The 17,703-nt window shown below is 45.1% G+C and overlaps 1 protein-coding gene across 2 annotated transcripts in view; it reads left to right on the top strand.

Annotated features, from left to right (window-relative positions):
- Window positions 1-17,656, top strand: part of RBSN (rabenosyn, RAB effector) — a 25,868-nt gene extending 8,212 nt beyond the window's left edge. For both annotated transcript variants that reach the window (XM_017859198.1, XM_017859196.1), the window contains exons 3-12: window positions 2,003-2,143; window positions 4,562-4,662; window positions 5,473-5,518; window positions 5,621-5,782; window positions 7,901-8,142; window positions 9,733-9,803; window positions 12,546-12,632; window positions 13,557-13,659; window positions 14,897-15,001; window positions 15,683-17,656. In XM_017859198.1, the coding sequence (XP_017714687.1) occupies window positions 2,003-2,143; window positions 4,562-4,662; window positions 5,473-5,518; window positions 5,621-5,782; window positions 7,901-8,142; window positions 9,733-9,803; window positions 12,546-12,632; window positions 13,557-13,659; window positions 14,897-15,001; window positions 15,683-16,834 (2,210 nt within the window). In that variant the 3' untranslated portion in view covers window positions 16,835-17,656. The remainder of the gene's footprint in view (window positions 1-2,002; window positions 2,144-4,561; window positions 4,663-5,472; window positions 5,519-5,620; window positions 5,783-7,900; window positions 8,143-9,732; window positions 9,804-12,545; window positions 12,633-13,556; window positions 13,660-14,896; window positions 15,002-15,682) is intronic.
- Window positions 17,657-17,703: the final 47 nt, after the last annotated feature.

Consider the following 17,703-nt stretch of genomic DNA (forward strand, 5'->3'; position numbering starts at 1 on the left):
CTCCTGACCTCGTGATCCGCCCGTCTCGGCCTCCCAAAGTGCTGGGATTACAGGCTTGAGCCACTGCGCCCGGCCTAGTGCATTTTAAAGGATGTCCTTTTGTTTTGATATTTTTCCAGTTTGGACAAAGCTGTCCCACAGTGACCAATAATCAGGAAGTTTGCTTATTGGCTTGACTGTATTAAAAGAAGACAAGTATATTCTTATCAATCTCACCCTCTGCCTGCGAGCCTGGACAATATCTCTACAAAAAAAAATTTTTTTTTTTTAATTACCTAGTCATGGTGGTGCACACCTGTAATCCCCAGCTACTTGGGAGACTGAGGCAAGAGGATCACTTGAGCCCAGGAGATCAAGGTTGCAGTGAGCCATGATTGTGCCACTGTACTCCAGCCTGGGTGACAGAGCGAGACCCTGTCTCTAAAAAATAAATAAATAAAAAGTAAAAGTAATAATATCATTTTATATTCAGTCTGATATTTTCTATTAGATTCTGGTGGAAGAAAGGGATAGCATTCATCCAAGATTAAAGAACATTCACGAGAGAGCGACTTAGAACTGAGAGTTCTTTTTTTGCCCCCGCCAGCTGATTGTTCAGTTTAACAGGTAGTTCTCTTCACCAGCACAGGTGGCAGAACCCATGTTCTGCAGAGGCATAGTTTGTGAATCAGCACTAGCTGGGGAGAGCTGGAGCTCTCATTTCAGACACATGAGGTGTCTACTTCCAGCCCTGCTGTTACCTGTAAGCTCTGTGATCTTGGGTGAAGCAAGTTCTTCCCCGTCTTTGATGTCGTTTCCTCATTTGTAAGTAGGGCTGTCACCTGCCTTATAACATTGTGAGCATGAACTGGCATGATGTATTTGCAAGCACTTTGCATTGTGCCTGGTACATACAAGGTCTAAATATAGGAAATGTTCATTTTCTCTTCTTACCAAATCTGGTTCTGTTTGTGTTATGTTGTAGATGTTATATCTGTTTCTTGAAGCTTTTTGCAAGTATTCTCACATGCATTCAATAAGTGCGTGGGCAGTAGTGGGGAAGGAAGAACTCTGTGTCCAGTTAAGCCTATGGGGAACACCAGTCCAGGGATGGAGGTTTAGCTGAATCCCATCCTGGAGGTAAATGAGAAGAATTTACTCATGAGTTTCTGGGGTAAATTAATTAGTACTATAGAACTTGGTTTTTAAAAAACTTTATTTTAATTGAGGTATAGTTTTTAAGTGTACGCTTTTATTTTATTTTATTTTATTTTATTTTGATTATGTTGTGTTGTGTTGTGTTATGTTATGTTATGTTATGTTATGTTATGTTATGTTATGTTATGTTATGTGAGACAGGATCTCATTCTGGTTGCCCAGGCTGGAGTGCAGTGACACAATCTCAGCTCACTGCAGCCTCGACCTCCTGGGCTCAGGTGATTCTCCCACCTCAGCCTCCCAAGTAGCTGGGACTACAGGTGCATGCCACCACAGCCAGCTAGTTTTTTGTGTTTTTAGTAGAGATGGGGTTTTGTCATGTTGCCCAAGCTGCCTTGAATTCCTGGACTCAAGGAATTCGCCTCCCTTGTGGGATTACAGGCGTGAGCCACTGCGTCTGGCCCAATTCAAAAAGTTTAAAAAAATGTATATACCCACTTAACCACCACTCCAATTAAGATAAAGAAGAAAACACTTCCATCACCCTGTTTTCCTCATCAAATTTGATTTTAGCACTTTTATTTAATTGTGCTGTTAAGTTTGGCAGTGAGCAGTAATTTAGCCCATATTTCAGCCACCTAAACCAATTTAATGCTAATACTGACTAACCAGTGTATTGCTCTGTGGTAGTTGTAGTATAGTGTTTGTGTGCTTGTTCCTGCATTTTACTTGGGATCTGAATGTTTCTGGTGCATTTTTAAACAAATGATAATTATTTTGTTAACTCTTGTTTTTTGAGATTTCTTTTGACTCTTTACTGGGCGTTCTTCATGGATCATTTGTATTATTTGTTCCATTTTTCAAGGTCTTGTCCAGAAGGCTAAGAAAGCAAAGGACAGGTTGTTGAAACGAGAAGGGGATGATCGAGCAGAATCAGGGACCCAAGGATATGAGTCTTTCAGCTATGGAGGGGTTGATCCTTACATGTGGGAACCCCAGGAGCTTGGTAAGAAAATTCATTTATTCATTCAGCAAGTGGTTATTGAGCATCTGCTATGTTCTAGTTAAAGTTTTAAGGCCGGGCGCGGTGGCTCAAGCCTGTAATCCCAGTACTTTGGGAGGCCGAGACGGGCGGATCACGAGGTCAGGAGATCGAGACCATCCTGGCTAATACAGTGAAACCCCGTCTCTACTAAAATACAAAACTAGCCGGGCGAGGTGGCGGGCGCCTGTGGTCCCAGCTACTCGGGAGGCTGAGGCAGGAGAATGGCGTAAACCCAGGAGGCGGAGCTTGCAGTGAGCTGAGATCTGGCCACTGCACTCCAGTCCGGGCGACAGAGCGAGACTCCGCCTCAAAAAAAAAAAAAAAAGAATTCTAAATTAAAGTTTAATTAGATGTTAGAGTATGATTAGGAAAGAAAAGACATGTGGATGTTTAAGAGTATAGCATGTGTGGCCAGGTACAGTGGCTCACCTGTAATCCCAGCACTTTGGGAGGCCAAGGCAGGTGGATCACATGAGGCCAGGAGTTTGAGACCAGTTTGGCCAATGTGGTGAAACTCTGTCTCTACTAAAAGTACAAAAATTAGCCGGGCATGGTGGCACATGTGTGTAATCCAAGTTACTTGGGAGGCTGAGGCATGAGAATCGCTTGAACCTGGGAGGTGGAGATTGCAGTGAGCCAAGAGATTTCGCCACTGCACTCCCACCAGGATGACAGGGCGAGACTCTGTCTCAAAAATAGGTAAATAAAAAGAGTATAACATGTGGAGATGCTGATCGAAGGACACAAAATTTCAGTCGGGAGGAATAAGTCAAGAGATCTGTTGTACAAGGTGGTGATTTATAGTTTTTTGTTTGTTTGTTTTTCTGAGATGGAGTCTTCCTCTGTCACTGAGGCTGGAGTGTGCTGCTGTGATCTTGGCTCACTGCAGCCTTTGCCTCTGGGTTCAATTCTCGTGCCTCAGCAACCTGAGTAGCTGGGACTACAGGCGTGCACCACCATGCCCAGCTAATTTTTGTATTTTTGGTAGAGACAGGGTTTCACCATGTTGGTCAGACTGGTCTTGAACTCCTGGCCTCAAATGTTCCATGCTCCTCGGCCTTCCAAAGTGCTGGGATTACAGGCATGAGCCACCGCACCTGGCCTGATTATAGTTAATGAAAATATCTTGCATTCTTGGAAGTCAGTGAGAGTAGACTTCGTGTTGTCACCACAAAAAGTGATAAGTATATGAGGTAATGCATATGGTAATTAGCTAGTTTAGCCATTTCCCACTGTATACATATTTCAAAACATGTTGTACACGGTGAATATATGCAATTTTTATTTGGCAATTAAAATTTTTTTTTTTTAAAGCTTGGGATGTGACAAATTCTGTTACACTACAGTCTATAAATGAATAGGTGATCATTGGGAAGGAGACATGCATTGAGTGCCGGGAGGGTTGAGGGCAATATGTTTCTGGAACAGGTGAGACTGTTCCAGTGAGCAGGGGATATTTCAGGTTACTCAGACAGTAAGCTATTTGTGTTGCAGACATTTGTCCTGCGTTTTGGCTGCTGGACTGAGGAAGGTACTAGCTTAACTAGCTTCCACAAGGGAATGTATTAGTATTTACATTTTTTTGGCCATTTTGAGAATTGTCTTTATCCTGAGGAAAAACCATATTGTATCAAATTTATAAAGTACAAAACAATAAGATAATTCAAAAATTTTTAAATCACCCATAATGTTACCACCCTGTTTATTTAACATTGGCATGAGAGTCAGTTAAGACTTTAAAAATTTTAACTTATTTAATCATCGTAACAACTCTGTGAAGTACATACCATTATTATCCCATTTGATAGTTGAGTACTCTTAGAGTTACAGAGATGTTAAGTAATTTGTCCAAAGTTACACAGTGTGTGGCAGAATTGAAACTTGAGCACAGGCTGACTCCAGAGTCCATGCTTTTTATCTACTGTACTCTCAGGTCTCTCATGTGGTACTTGGTGGCCTCCGAAGGTCACAGTTAACAATTCAGCAGATTTTCTTCCATTTGCTTTCCTGGTTTTTGAATTTTTGGTATGACTCTAAAATCCTAGAGTTTTTACTTGCTTTTGAAATTTTTTTTTTTTTCTTTCTGAGATTGGTCTCACTCTGTCACCCAAGCTGGAGTACAGTGGTGGGATCATAACTCACTGAAGCCTCCAGCTCCTGAGCTCAAGCCATCTTCCTGCCTTGGCCTCCCAAGGAGCTGGGATTATAGGCGTACATGCCCATGCCTGGCAATTTTAATTTTTTTATTTTTTGGAGAGAGACGAGGTCTCGCTATGTTGACCAACCTGCTTTTGAAATTCATTGGGATAAGTGGCAAGGTAGAGAGGCTCCCTCAGAGAAACTATAAGTCATTTGTCTCCCTACCTTCCTTCCCTCTAGGTGCTGTGAGAAGCCATCTTTCCGACTTCAAAAAACACCGAGCTGCTAGAATTGACCACTATGTTGTGGAAGTCAATAAATTAATAATCAGGTTAGAGAAGGTAAATTTTGTTGTCTTAAAACTTTTTTTTCTGCAAATACACATTTGCTGGGAAAAAATAATCACATTTCTATCACATGTGTATATCATATACAGCTGATGGTGGCAGAGAAATGCCTTCTCTAGAGAGGTGCAGAGGATGTGGTGGACAGTTCTAGCCTGGGCCAGCATTCCTTAAGAGAATGGCCCAGGCTGACAAACTTGCCACATGCTCAGCTTTCCTTTTCCCACCTGTGAATCCCACTCAGGTGCCAGAAAACCTTTCTTCCTTCAGATTCTTCTTTTGGGTGTCCCAGGCACAATCACCCAGTGAGGTGTAGTGTGTGATGGCAAACAAAGAAGTGGTGACCAGGTCTCACGGGTGTATTTTGATCCTAAATGTGCTTGTTGTGTGTAACCTGGATTGTGTGCTGGGCATAGTAGCAACCACAAGTACAGGTATTTATGTGTACTTTGTAAGGCAGAAATATGTGGCCAGTTTTAGGGTCCAGGAGCACTGTGGAGAATGGAGAGTTTTCCATTGCTTTCGGTCACTGCCCCTACCCATCCTTGCCTACCCCTGATTATTGCTAAAATGGGTAACTGACAATAAAGAGATTAGAAGTGGGTCATAGGAAGGAAGGTAGGTTCTAGATGCAAAACTAATACCCTGTCCCACTTGAAATTGCTTTTGTGATTTTGTGGAGTTGGGGATGACAGATGAGGCTTGAGAAATCCAAATGTGCTAATTTCCCGCTTGATGTATTGGAAAATGTGGAGCATGTATACATCACCTGGTTAATTTCATTTGGCAATATTTTCTCCCGGTCAGCTCACTGCGTTTGACAGAACAAATACTGAATCTGCAAAGATTCGAGGTAACTTTAAAACTTTGCTCACATTCATCTTATTATCTTTTTTCCCTGACCAAAGCTCTCTTTAAAATGGCCTGCTTTCTTGTTGTTTTGCTCTTCCCAAAGCAATAGAAAAATCTGTGGTGCCTTGGGTCAACGACCAGGATGTCCCTTTCTGTCCAGACTGTGGGAATAAGTTCAGCATCCGGAACCGCCGCCACCACTGCCGCCTCTGTGGGTCTATCATGTGCAAGAAGTGTATGGAGCTCATCAGCCTTCCCTTGGCAAGTAGGTGACTTGGAGGTGGGGCCCTGGACCCTCATCTTCTTTTGAGTCTAGCTTATTTGCTAATCACCACTGGGACCGTGGGACCTTTTTGTTACATTAATGGCTCATGGGAATCCTCATTCATCGAGTTGCTGATTCTGTGAAACCCACTACAGGCTAGGTACTATGCTAGGGGTGGATACAGTGGTCTATAACAGGGATTGGCAAACTTTGTAAGGATCAGATAGTAGATAAATTTAGGCTTTGTGGGCCACATATGGTTGCTGTGACATTTTTTCTTTCTTTAAACAACCTTTCAAAAATGTGAACACTAGACTGGGCACAGTGGCTCACGCCTGTAATCACAGCACTCTGGGAGGCCGAGGCAGGTGGATCACTTGAGGTCAGGAGTTCGAGACCAGCCTGGCCAACATGTTGAAACCCTGTCTCTATAAAAATACAAAAATTAGCCTGGCGTGGTGGCATGTGCCTGTAGTCCCACCTACTCAGGAGGCTGAAGCAGGAGAATTGCTTGAACCTGGGAGGCGGAGGCTGCAGTGAGCTGAGATTGAGCCATTGCACTCCATCCTGGGTGACCGAGTGAGACTCACGTCTCAAAAAAATAAATAAATAAAATAAAATAGCAATGTGAAAATTATACTTAGTTTGAGAGCCATATAGAAAGAGCCTGCGGGCTGGACTTGGCTCACAGGTCATCTTTTGCCCATTTCTGGCCTGTAAGCCTATAAGGCATTGTTCATTCTCCCAAGGAGTCTAGCATCTAGCAGGGGACATAAACTCACAAATAAATAATTGCTTTCTAAAGAGAGATGTACAATGAAAGAGATTGAGTCAGGCACTCAGGAGAGGCTGACCAACTCTTTGTCTGCTCTGCTTGGAAGTGGCAAGTGTGATTTTGAGAAGAGGGTCTTGAATATAAACAGTGGGCTAGTCCCTTCCTGTGGGATAAGTCACACACAACTGACTGTCATACAGAAAAGACTAATACAATATGAGAGATGCTGAGTGCTGTGGGTTCAGGGACAGTGAGAGCATGGATGCTTAGGGCTGGGAGGTGATGTTCGAAAAGAGCCTTAAAAGATGAGTAGGATTGCAAAAGAGATGGAGAAAGGACATTTTAGGTAGAATGAACAGCAGGAGCAAAGGCATGGAATTCTGGAAAGCCTAGGGTAGGTTAATAGAGGAGCAAATAGAATAGTTGGGGGTGTGTGGAGGACAAAGTTTAGGTGGAACCCAATCCTCCAGGACTTTGCAACCAAGCTGAGTAGAAGTTGCTGAAGATTATCTCATTGGCTTCTGGGAAGTTTGGGATAAATTTACACTAGAGAGTTCTGCTGACTGTGCATGCTGTTGGCCATGGGGTGTCTGGATAATGTGGGGACAAAAACAGATGCTTCTTCTGTCCAACTCTCACATATACCAGGTTACTTTACCTTGATACTTTCTCCCTGAGACCAACTCCCTGTCTCATGTACATAAGACTATAAGCAGCCTTTTTGGGACACTATTCACCCTTCTTCTCTTGAGCTCTTTAGCCAGCATTTACTGGGCAGCTGCTGTGAGGTGGCCCTGCTGGATATGTAAAGGGTACAAGTGTGAGTAAGTTACAGTTTGTACCCACAAAGAGTCATAGGTTCCTAGGGCAGCTCTGGGGTGTACATGTAACTGTACACAGGGAGAAGAGTGGAAAGTACTCCGAAATGGGCAATGTGGTAGGAACTGATGGGAAGGATGGATAGTTTTTGCCTCAGGGAATTGGAAAAGGCTTTCCTGGAGGACCTGCCATTCAGAGAGGATAGGAGCCAGATGTTTGGGAATAGGGGGAAGGCTGTGGAGGAAAGTCTCCCAGGAGAATGTTTGTTGTGTTGGAGGCACAAGGCAAATGGAAGAGAGTGGCAGGTGGAAAGGCAAGGCTGTTTGGATTTGGAGGGGCAGCAGTGGAGTCCTTTCCCACCAGAGTCTGACACCAGGAAGGCAGAGGGGCAGTACTTGCCCACAGCTGGAGCCTGATCTTATTACTCTCTGAATCAAACACCTGTGGACTGCCGCCTTGAGGTCGTGGGTATGGTGATTGGATGCTGTGGGGGTCATTGCTGCCTGTTGGTGTTGTGGTTACAGACAAGCTCACCAGTGCCAGCAAGGAGTCCCTGAGCACCCACACCAGCCCCAGCCAGTCACCCAACAGTGCCCATGGCTCCCGCCGAGGCAGCATCAGCAGCATGAGCAGTGTCAGCTCGGTCCTGGATGAGAAGGACGATGACCGGATCCGCTGCTGTACACACTGCAAGGACACGCTGCTCAAGAGAGAGCAGCAGATTGATGAGAAGGAGCACACACCCGACATCGTGAAGCTCTACGAGGTGATTTGCGCTGTCTGGTCTTGGGTCTAATTTCTTAGGCAGATTTTGGCTGTTTGTTACGTACACTCCTGCAGATTCTGGAGAATGCTTTGGGAAGTTGTTCGTTTGAATTATTTGTAGTTCCTGTTAAAGGCCCATGTTATGATTTCCCATCTAGGGCCCTGTGTGAGTCAGAGTCATCCTGGGTGTGTTGCAGCAAACTTGTTTCAAGTGGCCTTCCTTGGCTACTTGAAAGCAGGAGGGTGGAGGCTTTGGTGGCCCAGAGGCAAGAGGAGGAAGGGCAGTTGCCATGTGGTGTAGACAGGTTCGGTGGGGAGAGCAGAAGCTAGAGATGTTCGTAAACAGTGGGCCAGAAGAATCCTGGGAAACTCACTTGGGAGTGTTAGACTTTCCAAGTTTTAGAAAGTTCTACAAGTTTTCAGACTTTACCAGTTTACTGAGTGTCCCCTTCTAAGTTTGTCCAAATGCCTCAGCTGTCGTTACTATGAGCGATCCCACAGCCCCCCCTACTAGATGCATACTCTGAGAGGTAATAGTGTGCAAAGACTATCTGGGAGTGAGACTGGCTTGGTCCCTTAATGGCCGAGTGAGACCTGTGAGCTGAGGAGGACTAGCCAGGTGGACTGGGTGGGCAGGCAGTAAGAGATGCAGGGAAGAGATCAGCCCAGGCAGAGGAAGCAGCTTGTGCAACATTCTGAATAGAGGAAGATATATTTTTGTCTGATGACCACTGAATAGTCATTGTTAGCAGTTCTGCAGGTCATAATGGCAGTGTTTCTGGAATCCCCATGTAAATACTCAGGCTACTAGAAATGGTGTTAATTAAGCCCCATGTTGGGTTGCAGATGTAGCCATTCTCCATCCTTTGTGTGGAGTTCACAACCTGGTATCTCATTTCTGTGAATACCCACTGTGTTTGTGCCACTTCCTCTTTTGAAGTGAGCCCTGGCAATGCCTTGTGCTGTGTTTCCTATTGTTGCCTGGCATCACTTGGCAGAGAAAGAAAGTAGCAGCTAATTCCTTTTTGTCTTGGTAGACACCTTGGCTTGTGCGCTGGAAGCCTTGCTCCTCTCAAAAACATCTGGCCGGGTGTGGTGGCTCACTCTTATAATCCCAGCACTTTGGGAGGCCAAGGTGGGCAGATCACTTGAGGCCAGGAGTTCGAGACCAGCCTGGCCAACATGGCAAAACCTTGTCTCTACTAAAAATATAAAAATTAGTCGGGTGTGGTGGTGGTGCACCTGTAATTCCAGCTACTCAGGAGGCCAAGGCATGAGAATCGCTTGAGTCCAGGAGGCAGAGGTTGCAGTGAGCGGAGATTACGCCATTGTACTCCAGCTTGGGTGACAGAACAAAACTCCTCAAAAAAAAAACAAAACAAAACATCTGGTCAGAAGCTCCATTCTCACTTTCTTTCCTTCCTACAAAATTTTCTGCTTGGAAAGTAGGTCTATAAATCAGGAAATTGATAACAGCAATTAATATGTTGGAAAAGTGAACATTTATATATCTCCATTGATGGAGCCTAGCTTCTGGGTAGGCTTTTCTGTATCTTGAGCATACCACTTACCGCTTTGTTTTTGTTCTTAGAAATTACGACTTTGCATGGAGAAAGTTGACCAGAAAGCTCCAGAATACATCAGGATGGCAGCATCATTAAAGTAAGCTATTCATCTATGTTTTTCTAATCCAGTGGTGACTGTTTTCTGGCATCTTAGGTCAGTTCTCCAGTAGCCAAAAATGAAAATCTTAACTTCAACTGTGCTTTTTTTCTGAGACCAGCTGAAGTTGGTTTTTTTCCACTTTTGGCTGTTATGAAGAGAATCGCCTTCATGTCTGTCTTTTAGTGGGGTACATGTTACCATCACATGAGCTTGTAAAAAGACAGCCACATTCAGTTGACCTTGGCTATTCTGACTGAGCAGGTTTGGGAAGGGCCTCAGACAATAGGTACTGCTGCTGAGTGCAGCATCTGGACAGAGCAGAGGAAGGGCAGTGGGTCTCATGCTCATGCCTGGGTAGATGCCACTTGAGTGTCACATTGAGGTGTCAGGGCTTAAAGTAGGCATGTCCATTAGAGCAGGGGCTGGCAGACTGCAGCCTATGGGCCAAATGTATCCTGACATCTGCTTTTTTGTTTGTTTGTTTTTGAGACAGAGTTTCACTGTTGACAGGCTGGAGTGCAGTGACATGATCTTGGCTCACTGCGACCTCCACCTCCCAGGTTCAAGTGATTCTCCTGCCTCAGTCTCCCAAGTAGCTGGGACTACAGGCACACACCACCACACCCAGCTTATATATCTATCTATCTCTCTCTCTCTCTCTCTCTATATATATATATATTTTTTTTTTTTGTCGGGGAGGGATGGAGTCTTGCTCTGTCGCCCAGGCTGGAGTGCAGTGGCACAATCTCGGCTCACTGCACCTCCACCTCCTGGATTCAAGCAATCCCCCTGCCTCAGCCTCCCGAGTAGCTGGGATTACAGGCGCATGCTAACATGCCCTGCTAATTTTTTTATATTTTTAGTAGAGACGGGGTTTCACCATGTCGGCCAGGATGGTCTTGATCTCTTGACCTCAGGGTCCACCCACCTCAGCTTCCCAAAGTGCTGGGATTACAGGCGTGAGCCACCGCCCCCGGCCAACATCTGCTTCTTTTTTAAAATCGAGATGTAGTTCATACACCATAAACTTTACCCTTTTAAAGTGTACAGTTTGGTGGTTTTTAGTGTATTCACAAAATTATGCGAACGTTACCACTGTCTTCATTCTAAACATTTTCATCCCCTCAATAGGAAACCCCATACATTAGCAGCCACTGCCCTTTCCCCACCTCCCTGGACACCACTAATTTATTTCCTGTCTCTATAGATTTGTCTGTTTTTGACATTTCATATAAATAGAATCATAAATATAAAATCTCTTTTGTCTGGCTTCTTTCACAAAGTGTAATGTTTTTAAGATTCATCCATGTTGTTGCATGTATCAGTACTTCATTCCATCTGTATGAATGCGTTGTGTGGATACTTGTCACATTTTGTTGATCCATCAGTTGTTGAACATTTGGTATTTTTCCACTTTTGGCTGTTATAAATAATGTTCCTGTAATATTTGTTTACAAATTTTTATGGTTTTTGTGTAGACGTGTTTTCATTTCTCTCGGGTAGGTACCTAGGAGTGGAATTGCTGGGTTTTATGCTAACTATATATTACCATAGAGTAACATTCCATAGAGGAGTTGCTAAATCGTTTTCTAGAATGACTGCACTATTTTGCATTCCCACCAGCAGTGTATGAGGATTTCACTTTCTTTTTAGCCTTACCAATACTAGTTATTGTCACCTGTTTGCATAAAGTTTTATTGGAACACAGCCATGCCCAAGTTTGATTACTGTTTGTAGCTGCTTTTGCACCACCACGACAGAGTTGAATAGCAACAACAGAGACTGTGTGGCCTGCAAAGCTGAAAACATTTATGGTTTGGCTCCTTATGGAAAAAATTTGCTGATCCCTGTTTAAGGGCATGGCTTTTTCTGAAGCCTAGTGTTTGTGACCTAGAAGTTGAAGTGCTAACTACTGGAGTCAGATCCCAGCAGTGTTTTCCCAACCTATAGGAAAAGAATTAAGTATGGTATCCAGTGTTATTAATTTCAGAATTTTCTGACTTTGTCTTAAACCTGTGTTGCCTCTCTGCCACATTTAAAGCAATGCATGTAGCAGTAGATGTGCCTTGTTTAAAACAAAACTATGTGTGTGTGTGTGTGTGTGTGTGTGTGTGTATTTTTTTTTCTTGAGACCAAGTTTTGTTCTGTCGCCTAGGCTGGAGTGCAGTGTGCGACCTTGGCTCACTGCAACCTCCGTCTCCTGGTTCAAGCGATTCTCCTGCTTCAGCCTCCTGAGTAGCTGGGATTACAGGCACCCACTACAATGCCTGGCTAATTTTTGTATGTTTAGTAGAGACGGGGTTTCATCATGTTGGCCAGGCTGGTCTCGAACCTCCTTGGGTACTTTTGAGTGAGAAAAGCCAAGTAGTTTTCTGCTTTTAATGTAGTGTAACCAACTGATTTAGTAAACCACTTCTTACATCTTGTTAGATGCAGTGGAATTGTTTAGAGAAAGTAGGCCAGAGTAAATTCAGCCGCATTTGTTTTGGTGATGAGCATAAGGGCTAGTCCTTGGAGGCGTCGACCTGAGTCTGTCCCTATTGCGTTGCAAATCGAAATGTCACTTCCACTTGATTCATCATTCCAAGAGATGGACACTGCATTATATCCAAAAGTCTGAAGTGCCACCTTTAGAGAATTACCTGCCTTTGTGAGGCCTTACACCTTTAGCGTCCTACACTATGCTGTCCAGTCTGCACTATGAAGCTTAGGTCACGTGTCTCTGTGGTTTCTCCTTAGTGCTGGGGAATCAACCTACAGTCTGGAACATGCCAGTGACCTTCGAGTGGAAGTGCAGAAAGTGTATGAGCTGATAGACGCTTTAAGGTAAGGTCCATTAAGTGGTATCCTGCCTGCTGGTGGAATGGAGAAGATGCTGTTCTAATGAAATGGTGAAAGTAGACCTGCACTCACTCAGACTTCTGGTGATGGGGCAATGGGTGAGGTGGAGGGCAAGAAAGGGGACAACTCTGGCACTTAATGCATCTCAGTGACTTTTGTTTCATTAAGGATTTCTAATGTTTGTTATTGTTAAAGAGGAGCTGGTTATTGACACCTATCATGTGCCAGTCACTGGCTGTTTTCTCTGGAATAGCTCATTTATTCTGAAGTTACCCTGTGAGGTAGGGATTAACATCCTGTGTCAAAGGTGAGGAATCATGTCACAGATAGCAAAAGTTGTGGAGCAAAGATAGAAACTCGGGTTCTTTCTTTGTGTCTGTGCTCAAATCCACAGCTGCTTTTTAACTGTGGACTGGCCATTGGGGTTAAATTAGCCCTTTGATTTATGGGAAGTACAGTGACTCAGAGGAAGAATGAGATGAGGCGCTTTTGTCCATCCAGACATACAGCATGGGCTACATAGATGCAGGGCCTGATACAAAATGAAAATGCATGTCCCCTGTTCAAAAATTATTAAGAATAAAGACACTAACAGCAGAGCATTAAACCAAGCATAGGGCTCTTTTAAGTGCCAGTCCTTTCCAGTTGCATAGGTTGCTCACCTGTGAAGCTGGCTCTGCATGTGTAGTCAGTCCCTCCATGACAGTGTTGTGTGCCCTGTGCTAAGGCCTGTGTACAGACAAAGGGTAAGAAATGGGCTTTGCCTTCAAGGAAACTTCGATGGAGTCACTTGCCCATCTTTACACACCTTCCTGGCATGAAAGCCTGGCAACTCCACATGTTATACTTTTCACCCTTGTTTCTGAAGCTGGCAGTGCTCATTATATTCATGTGTTTATTCCAATTCAGTAAGAAGATCTTAACCTTGGGCTTGAACCAGGACCCTCCACCACATCCAAGCAATTTGCGGCTGCAGAGAATGATCAGATACTCAGCTACACTTTTTGTGCAGGTAAAGCCATCCTGGGTTGGCATACATGTCATGCTTGGCCTGTCCTGCTCTTTTGCTTCCCCAGAGGCAGATCCATGCCAATGACTTGTTTACTTCCTATTTATACATTGTATTATTTTTTGAAATTATGAATGCATGATGCCACACTTAGAGAAAAATCTGGATTTCAGAGAAAACTAAAACTACTTTTAATCCTATGTCCCCATTACAATCACTCATTATTCTGGTATGTTTTCTTTTTTCCCATTTGTATTTTTTATATACAGTAGTTACGATAGTGCATATTGACTGTATATGCCATTCTTTAACCGTTTTCCTTTAGTTGAGCATTTGATAGACTAATTTTTTGCTGCTGTTAATTGTTGCCATGATAGTAATACTGGTACTTAGTATTTCTTCCTTAGGATAATCTCCTAAGAGACTCTTCCTGAGCCATCAGCTGGGAGGAAACAGCCGATTAAGGGCAGACTAACCTAAGTGGTTAGGTCTGAATTGTGTCTTTCTACCCATGAAGGCCCCTTCTGAGAGAGTCACAGTTAACCACCCTTGGGGCTCCCTGACAAAGAGATCTTTTTTTTTTCTTTTTTTTTTTTTAATTAAAACAAAGTGTTTTTTTTTTTTTTTTTTTTCTATTAAGTAGGGACAGGGTCTTACCATGTTGCCCAGGCTGGTCTCAAACTTTTGAGCTCAAGCAGTCTGCCCACCTCGGCCTCCAAAGCGCTGGGATTATAGGCGTGAGCCACGCTGCCCCCAGCCAACAAAGAGATCTAATAGATGGAGTCCTGTTGGGTTAGTTTTCTGACTCTGTAGTACAGAGAAGTAGGCCCTTCCTCACTTTGATTAGTGATTCTATTCAGCAATCATTTGTTGAGCGCCTCCTATATACCAGGTAGTGTTTTAGGTGCTGGATGTCCTATAGTGAACAAAAAAGACCAGCGTTCCTGTTCTCATTAAGCTTGTGTTCTAAAGAAGGAGAGAGATCACAAACAACTAAAATATCTATCCCAGGTGAATAACTGGGATATCTGCTGTTGATCATTTCATGAGGAAAATGCAGGCCCATTTGGAGTTGACTCTCTCACCCAATATAAGAGTGTGCTGCTTTCTGGCTGCTGTCAAATGATGTCACTCTCAGAGAATAGAGTGGCTCAGCTTAAGCAAACTCTCATCATGGGGCTTAAGGGTCATTTTTTCTCTAAAAGAGTTTAAGTGTAAAATTGTCTGTCACTCCCTGCAGGAAAAGTTGCTTGGTTTGATGTCACTGCCAACCAAAGAACAGTTTGAGGAACTGAAAAAGAAAAGGAAGGAGGAAATGGAGAGGAAGAGGGCCATGGAGAGACAAGTAAGTGAAGCCAGGGGTATGGGGCCCGCTTCCTCCTGTGGCTCTCAAGCACAGAGGCTGCTGTGGGCTCCCAGGTTGTGTGGGGTTGTAGTGAATCAGAACCTCTCTGTCAAATGTGCATATTTCTTCTGTTGTGTTTCAGCCTCACTTTCATCTATGGGAACTAGAATAATTGTTTTTCTCCCCAGGTCCTATTTTTCTTTCAGAGCTTCTGCTGATTCTCTCATGGCTAGAATATCACAGAGATTGACAGTTCTCCCTATGGCAGAAGTTGCAGAGGACCAAGACATTAGGAAGTTCCTTGTAGAACATATTGGTATATGCAATATTAAACAGAAAATTGTATGTGTATTTAACACTGTGTGAGATTCCAGTGTAGATGAGGGGAACAGATCTCAGAGGTTTAAGAAGAGTATATGGCCTGTGAATCTAAGATTGAGAAAATCTGATGCCCTAACTTATTCATTATATTTTAATTTTTTTTTTGAAAATCAGGGTCTCCCTTCCACCCACATATACACAAAAACATGACTTGATTTTAGCAGTTGGATATCTTTGTCCTGAGGTGAGAAATTGGAGTGTCACTGGCACAGGGATAGAGGGACAACAGAGGGTGGCTGACAGTGTGGGCTGCTGCCAGCATGGTGACTATTTCTTCTCTCTGCTTTGCTCTCTCCCCAGGCTGTCCTGGAGTCCCAGCGAAGGCTTGAGGAAAGGCAGAGTAGCCTGGCTTCTCGAGCAGCCAACGGGGAGGTGGCATCTCTCCGCAGGGGCTCTGCCCCCTTGAGAAAGGCTGAGGGCTGGCTCCCGCTGTCAGGAGGTCAGGGGCAGAGTGAGGACTCAGACCCACTCCTCCAGCAGATCCACAACATCACATCATTCATCAGGCAGGCCAAGGCCGCGGGCCGCACGGATGAAGTGCGCACCCTGCAGGAGAACCTGCGGCAGCTGCAGGACGAGTATGACCAGCAGCAGACAGAGAAGGCCATTGAGCTGTCCCGGAGGCAGGCTGAGGAGGAGGACCTGCAGCGGGAACAGCTGCAGATGCTGCGTGAACGGGAGTTGGAACGAGAAAGGGAGCAGTTTCGGGTGGCATCCCTGCACACACGGACTCGGTCCCTGGACTTCCGAGAAATCGGCCCTTTTCAGCTGGAGCCCAGCAGAGAGCCTCGCACCCACCTTGCTTATGCTTTGGATCTAGGCTCTTCCCCAGTTCCAAGCAGCACAGCTCCCAAGACCCCTTCACCTAGCTCAACTCAACAGCCCACCAGAGTGTGGTCTGGGCCCCCAGCCCTTGGCCAGGAGCTCTTAACCCAGAGCATCATGCCACAGCAACATGAGGGGCCCTCCTTAAACCCCTTTGATGAGGAAGACCTCTCCAGCCCCATGGAAGTGGGCACTACTAGTCCTCCTGCTGCAGAGGTTTCCTTCGACCCTTCAGCCCGCATGCTGAAAGAGTACAATCCTTTCGAGGAAGAGGACGAGGAGGAGGAGGCAGTGGCAGGGAATCCATTCATTCAGCCAGACAGCCTAGCTCCTAACCCCTTCAATGAGGAAGACGAACATCCCCAGCAGAGACCCTCAAGCCCTCTGGTTCCTGGCAACCCCTTTGAGGAACCCACCTGTACCAACCCCTTTGAGATGGACAGTGACAGTGGGCCGGAGGCTGAGGAGCCCATAGAGGAAGAGCTCCTCCTGCAGCAGATCGATAACATCAAGGCATACATCTTTGATGCCAAGCAGTGTGGCCGCCTAGATGAGGTAGAGGTGCTGACAGAGAACCTGCGGGAGCTGAAGCACACCCTGGCCAAGCAGAAGGGGGGCACTGACTGACCGGCAGTGGAGAGGGCACCTTTAGGCCCAGGGGTCTGGCAGGAGCCAGTGGAGCAGGACAGAGGGCAGGCAGGGTGGATGAGGAAGGTGGCAGGGTGAGAAGTGAGATGCACACAGGTGAGGGCCAGGAATCTGCTGTTTTGTGTTGTGCACTTTGAGGTGTTTCCACTACAGTTGAATAATAGAATAGAAACTAGAACAGGGAGAATCAGCATTCATTTGCTGTTTTTCCTGTTTATTATCACTATCTTTTGTAATTGGAGGTTTACCCCTTTTGAAGGGACTTTACATTTTTACTACCGAGATATAACTAAATGCAGCTCTGTTGGGCCCAGGGCAGAAATGGCTGCTGTGTACCTCTTGGGTCCATTTGCTACTGCCTAGTCTTGGTTCCTTTTGCAGTATTATAGGGCAGCCTGTATAGAGCCCTTCTTTAGCCAAGACAGAGAAGATAGATTCCACTGAGCTATATTCTGCTCTGACAGAAGTCCATCCCTAGTAGGCTGTGAGTTCCATTTCCCCTGGGGCCGCCTCTCCCCTGCTCTGCGCTTCCTGTCTGTACAATAGCAGGGGGAAGTGCTGCTATGAAGGGGAGAGTTTAGACCCGGGAGAGCCCAGCACCTCTTTTTAAGGTGGGGCGATGGGAACATTTCACCAGGGTCTGTTTTCTCAGTTTAAGTTGTTTTTTTGTCTCTTTCAGGAAGTTAAGCTGTCAGTGCAGGGTATCAATGTGAATCTGGTCCTGAGCTTTTTAGAAAATAAGAGTGGTTGGCCGGGCGCGGTGGCTCAAGCCTGTAATCCCAGCACTTTGGGAGGCCGAGGCGGGCGGATCACGAGGTCAGGAGATCGAGACCATCCTGGCTAACACA

Source organism: Rhinopithecus bieti, unplaced genomic scaffold, assembly GCF_001698545.2.
Source record: "Rhinopithecus bieti isolate Rb0 unplaced genomic scaffold, ASM169854v2 scaffold_49509, whole genome shotgun sequence".
NCBI lineage: Eukaryota > Metazoa > Chordata > Mammalia > Primates > Cercopithecidae > Rhinopithecus > Rhinopithecus bieti.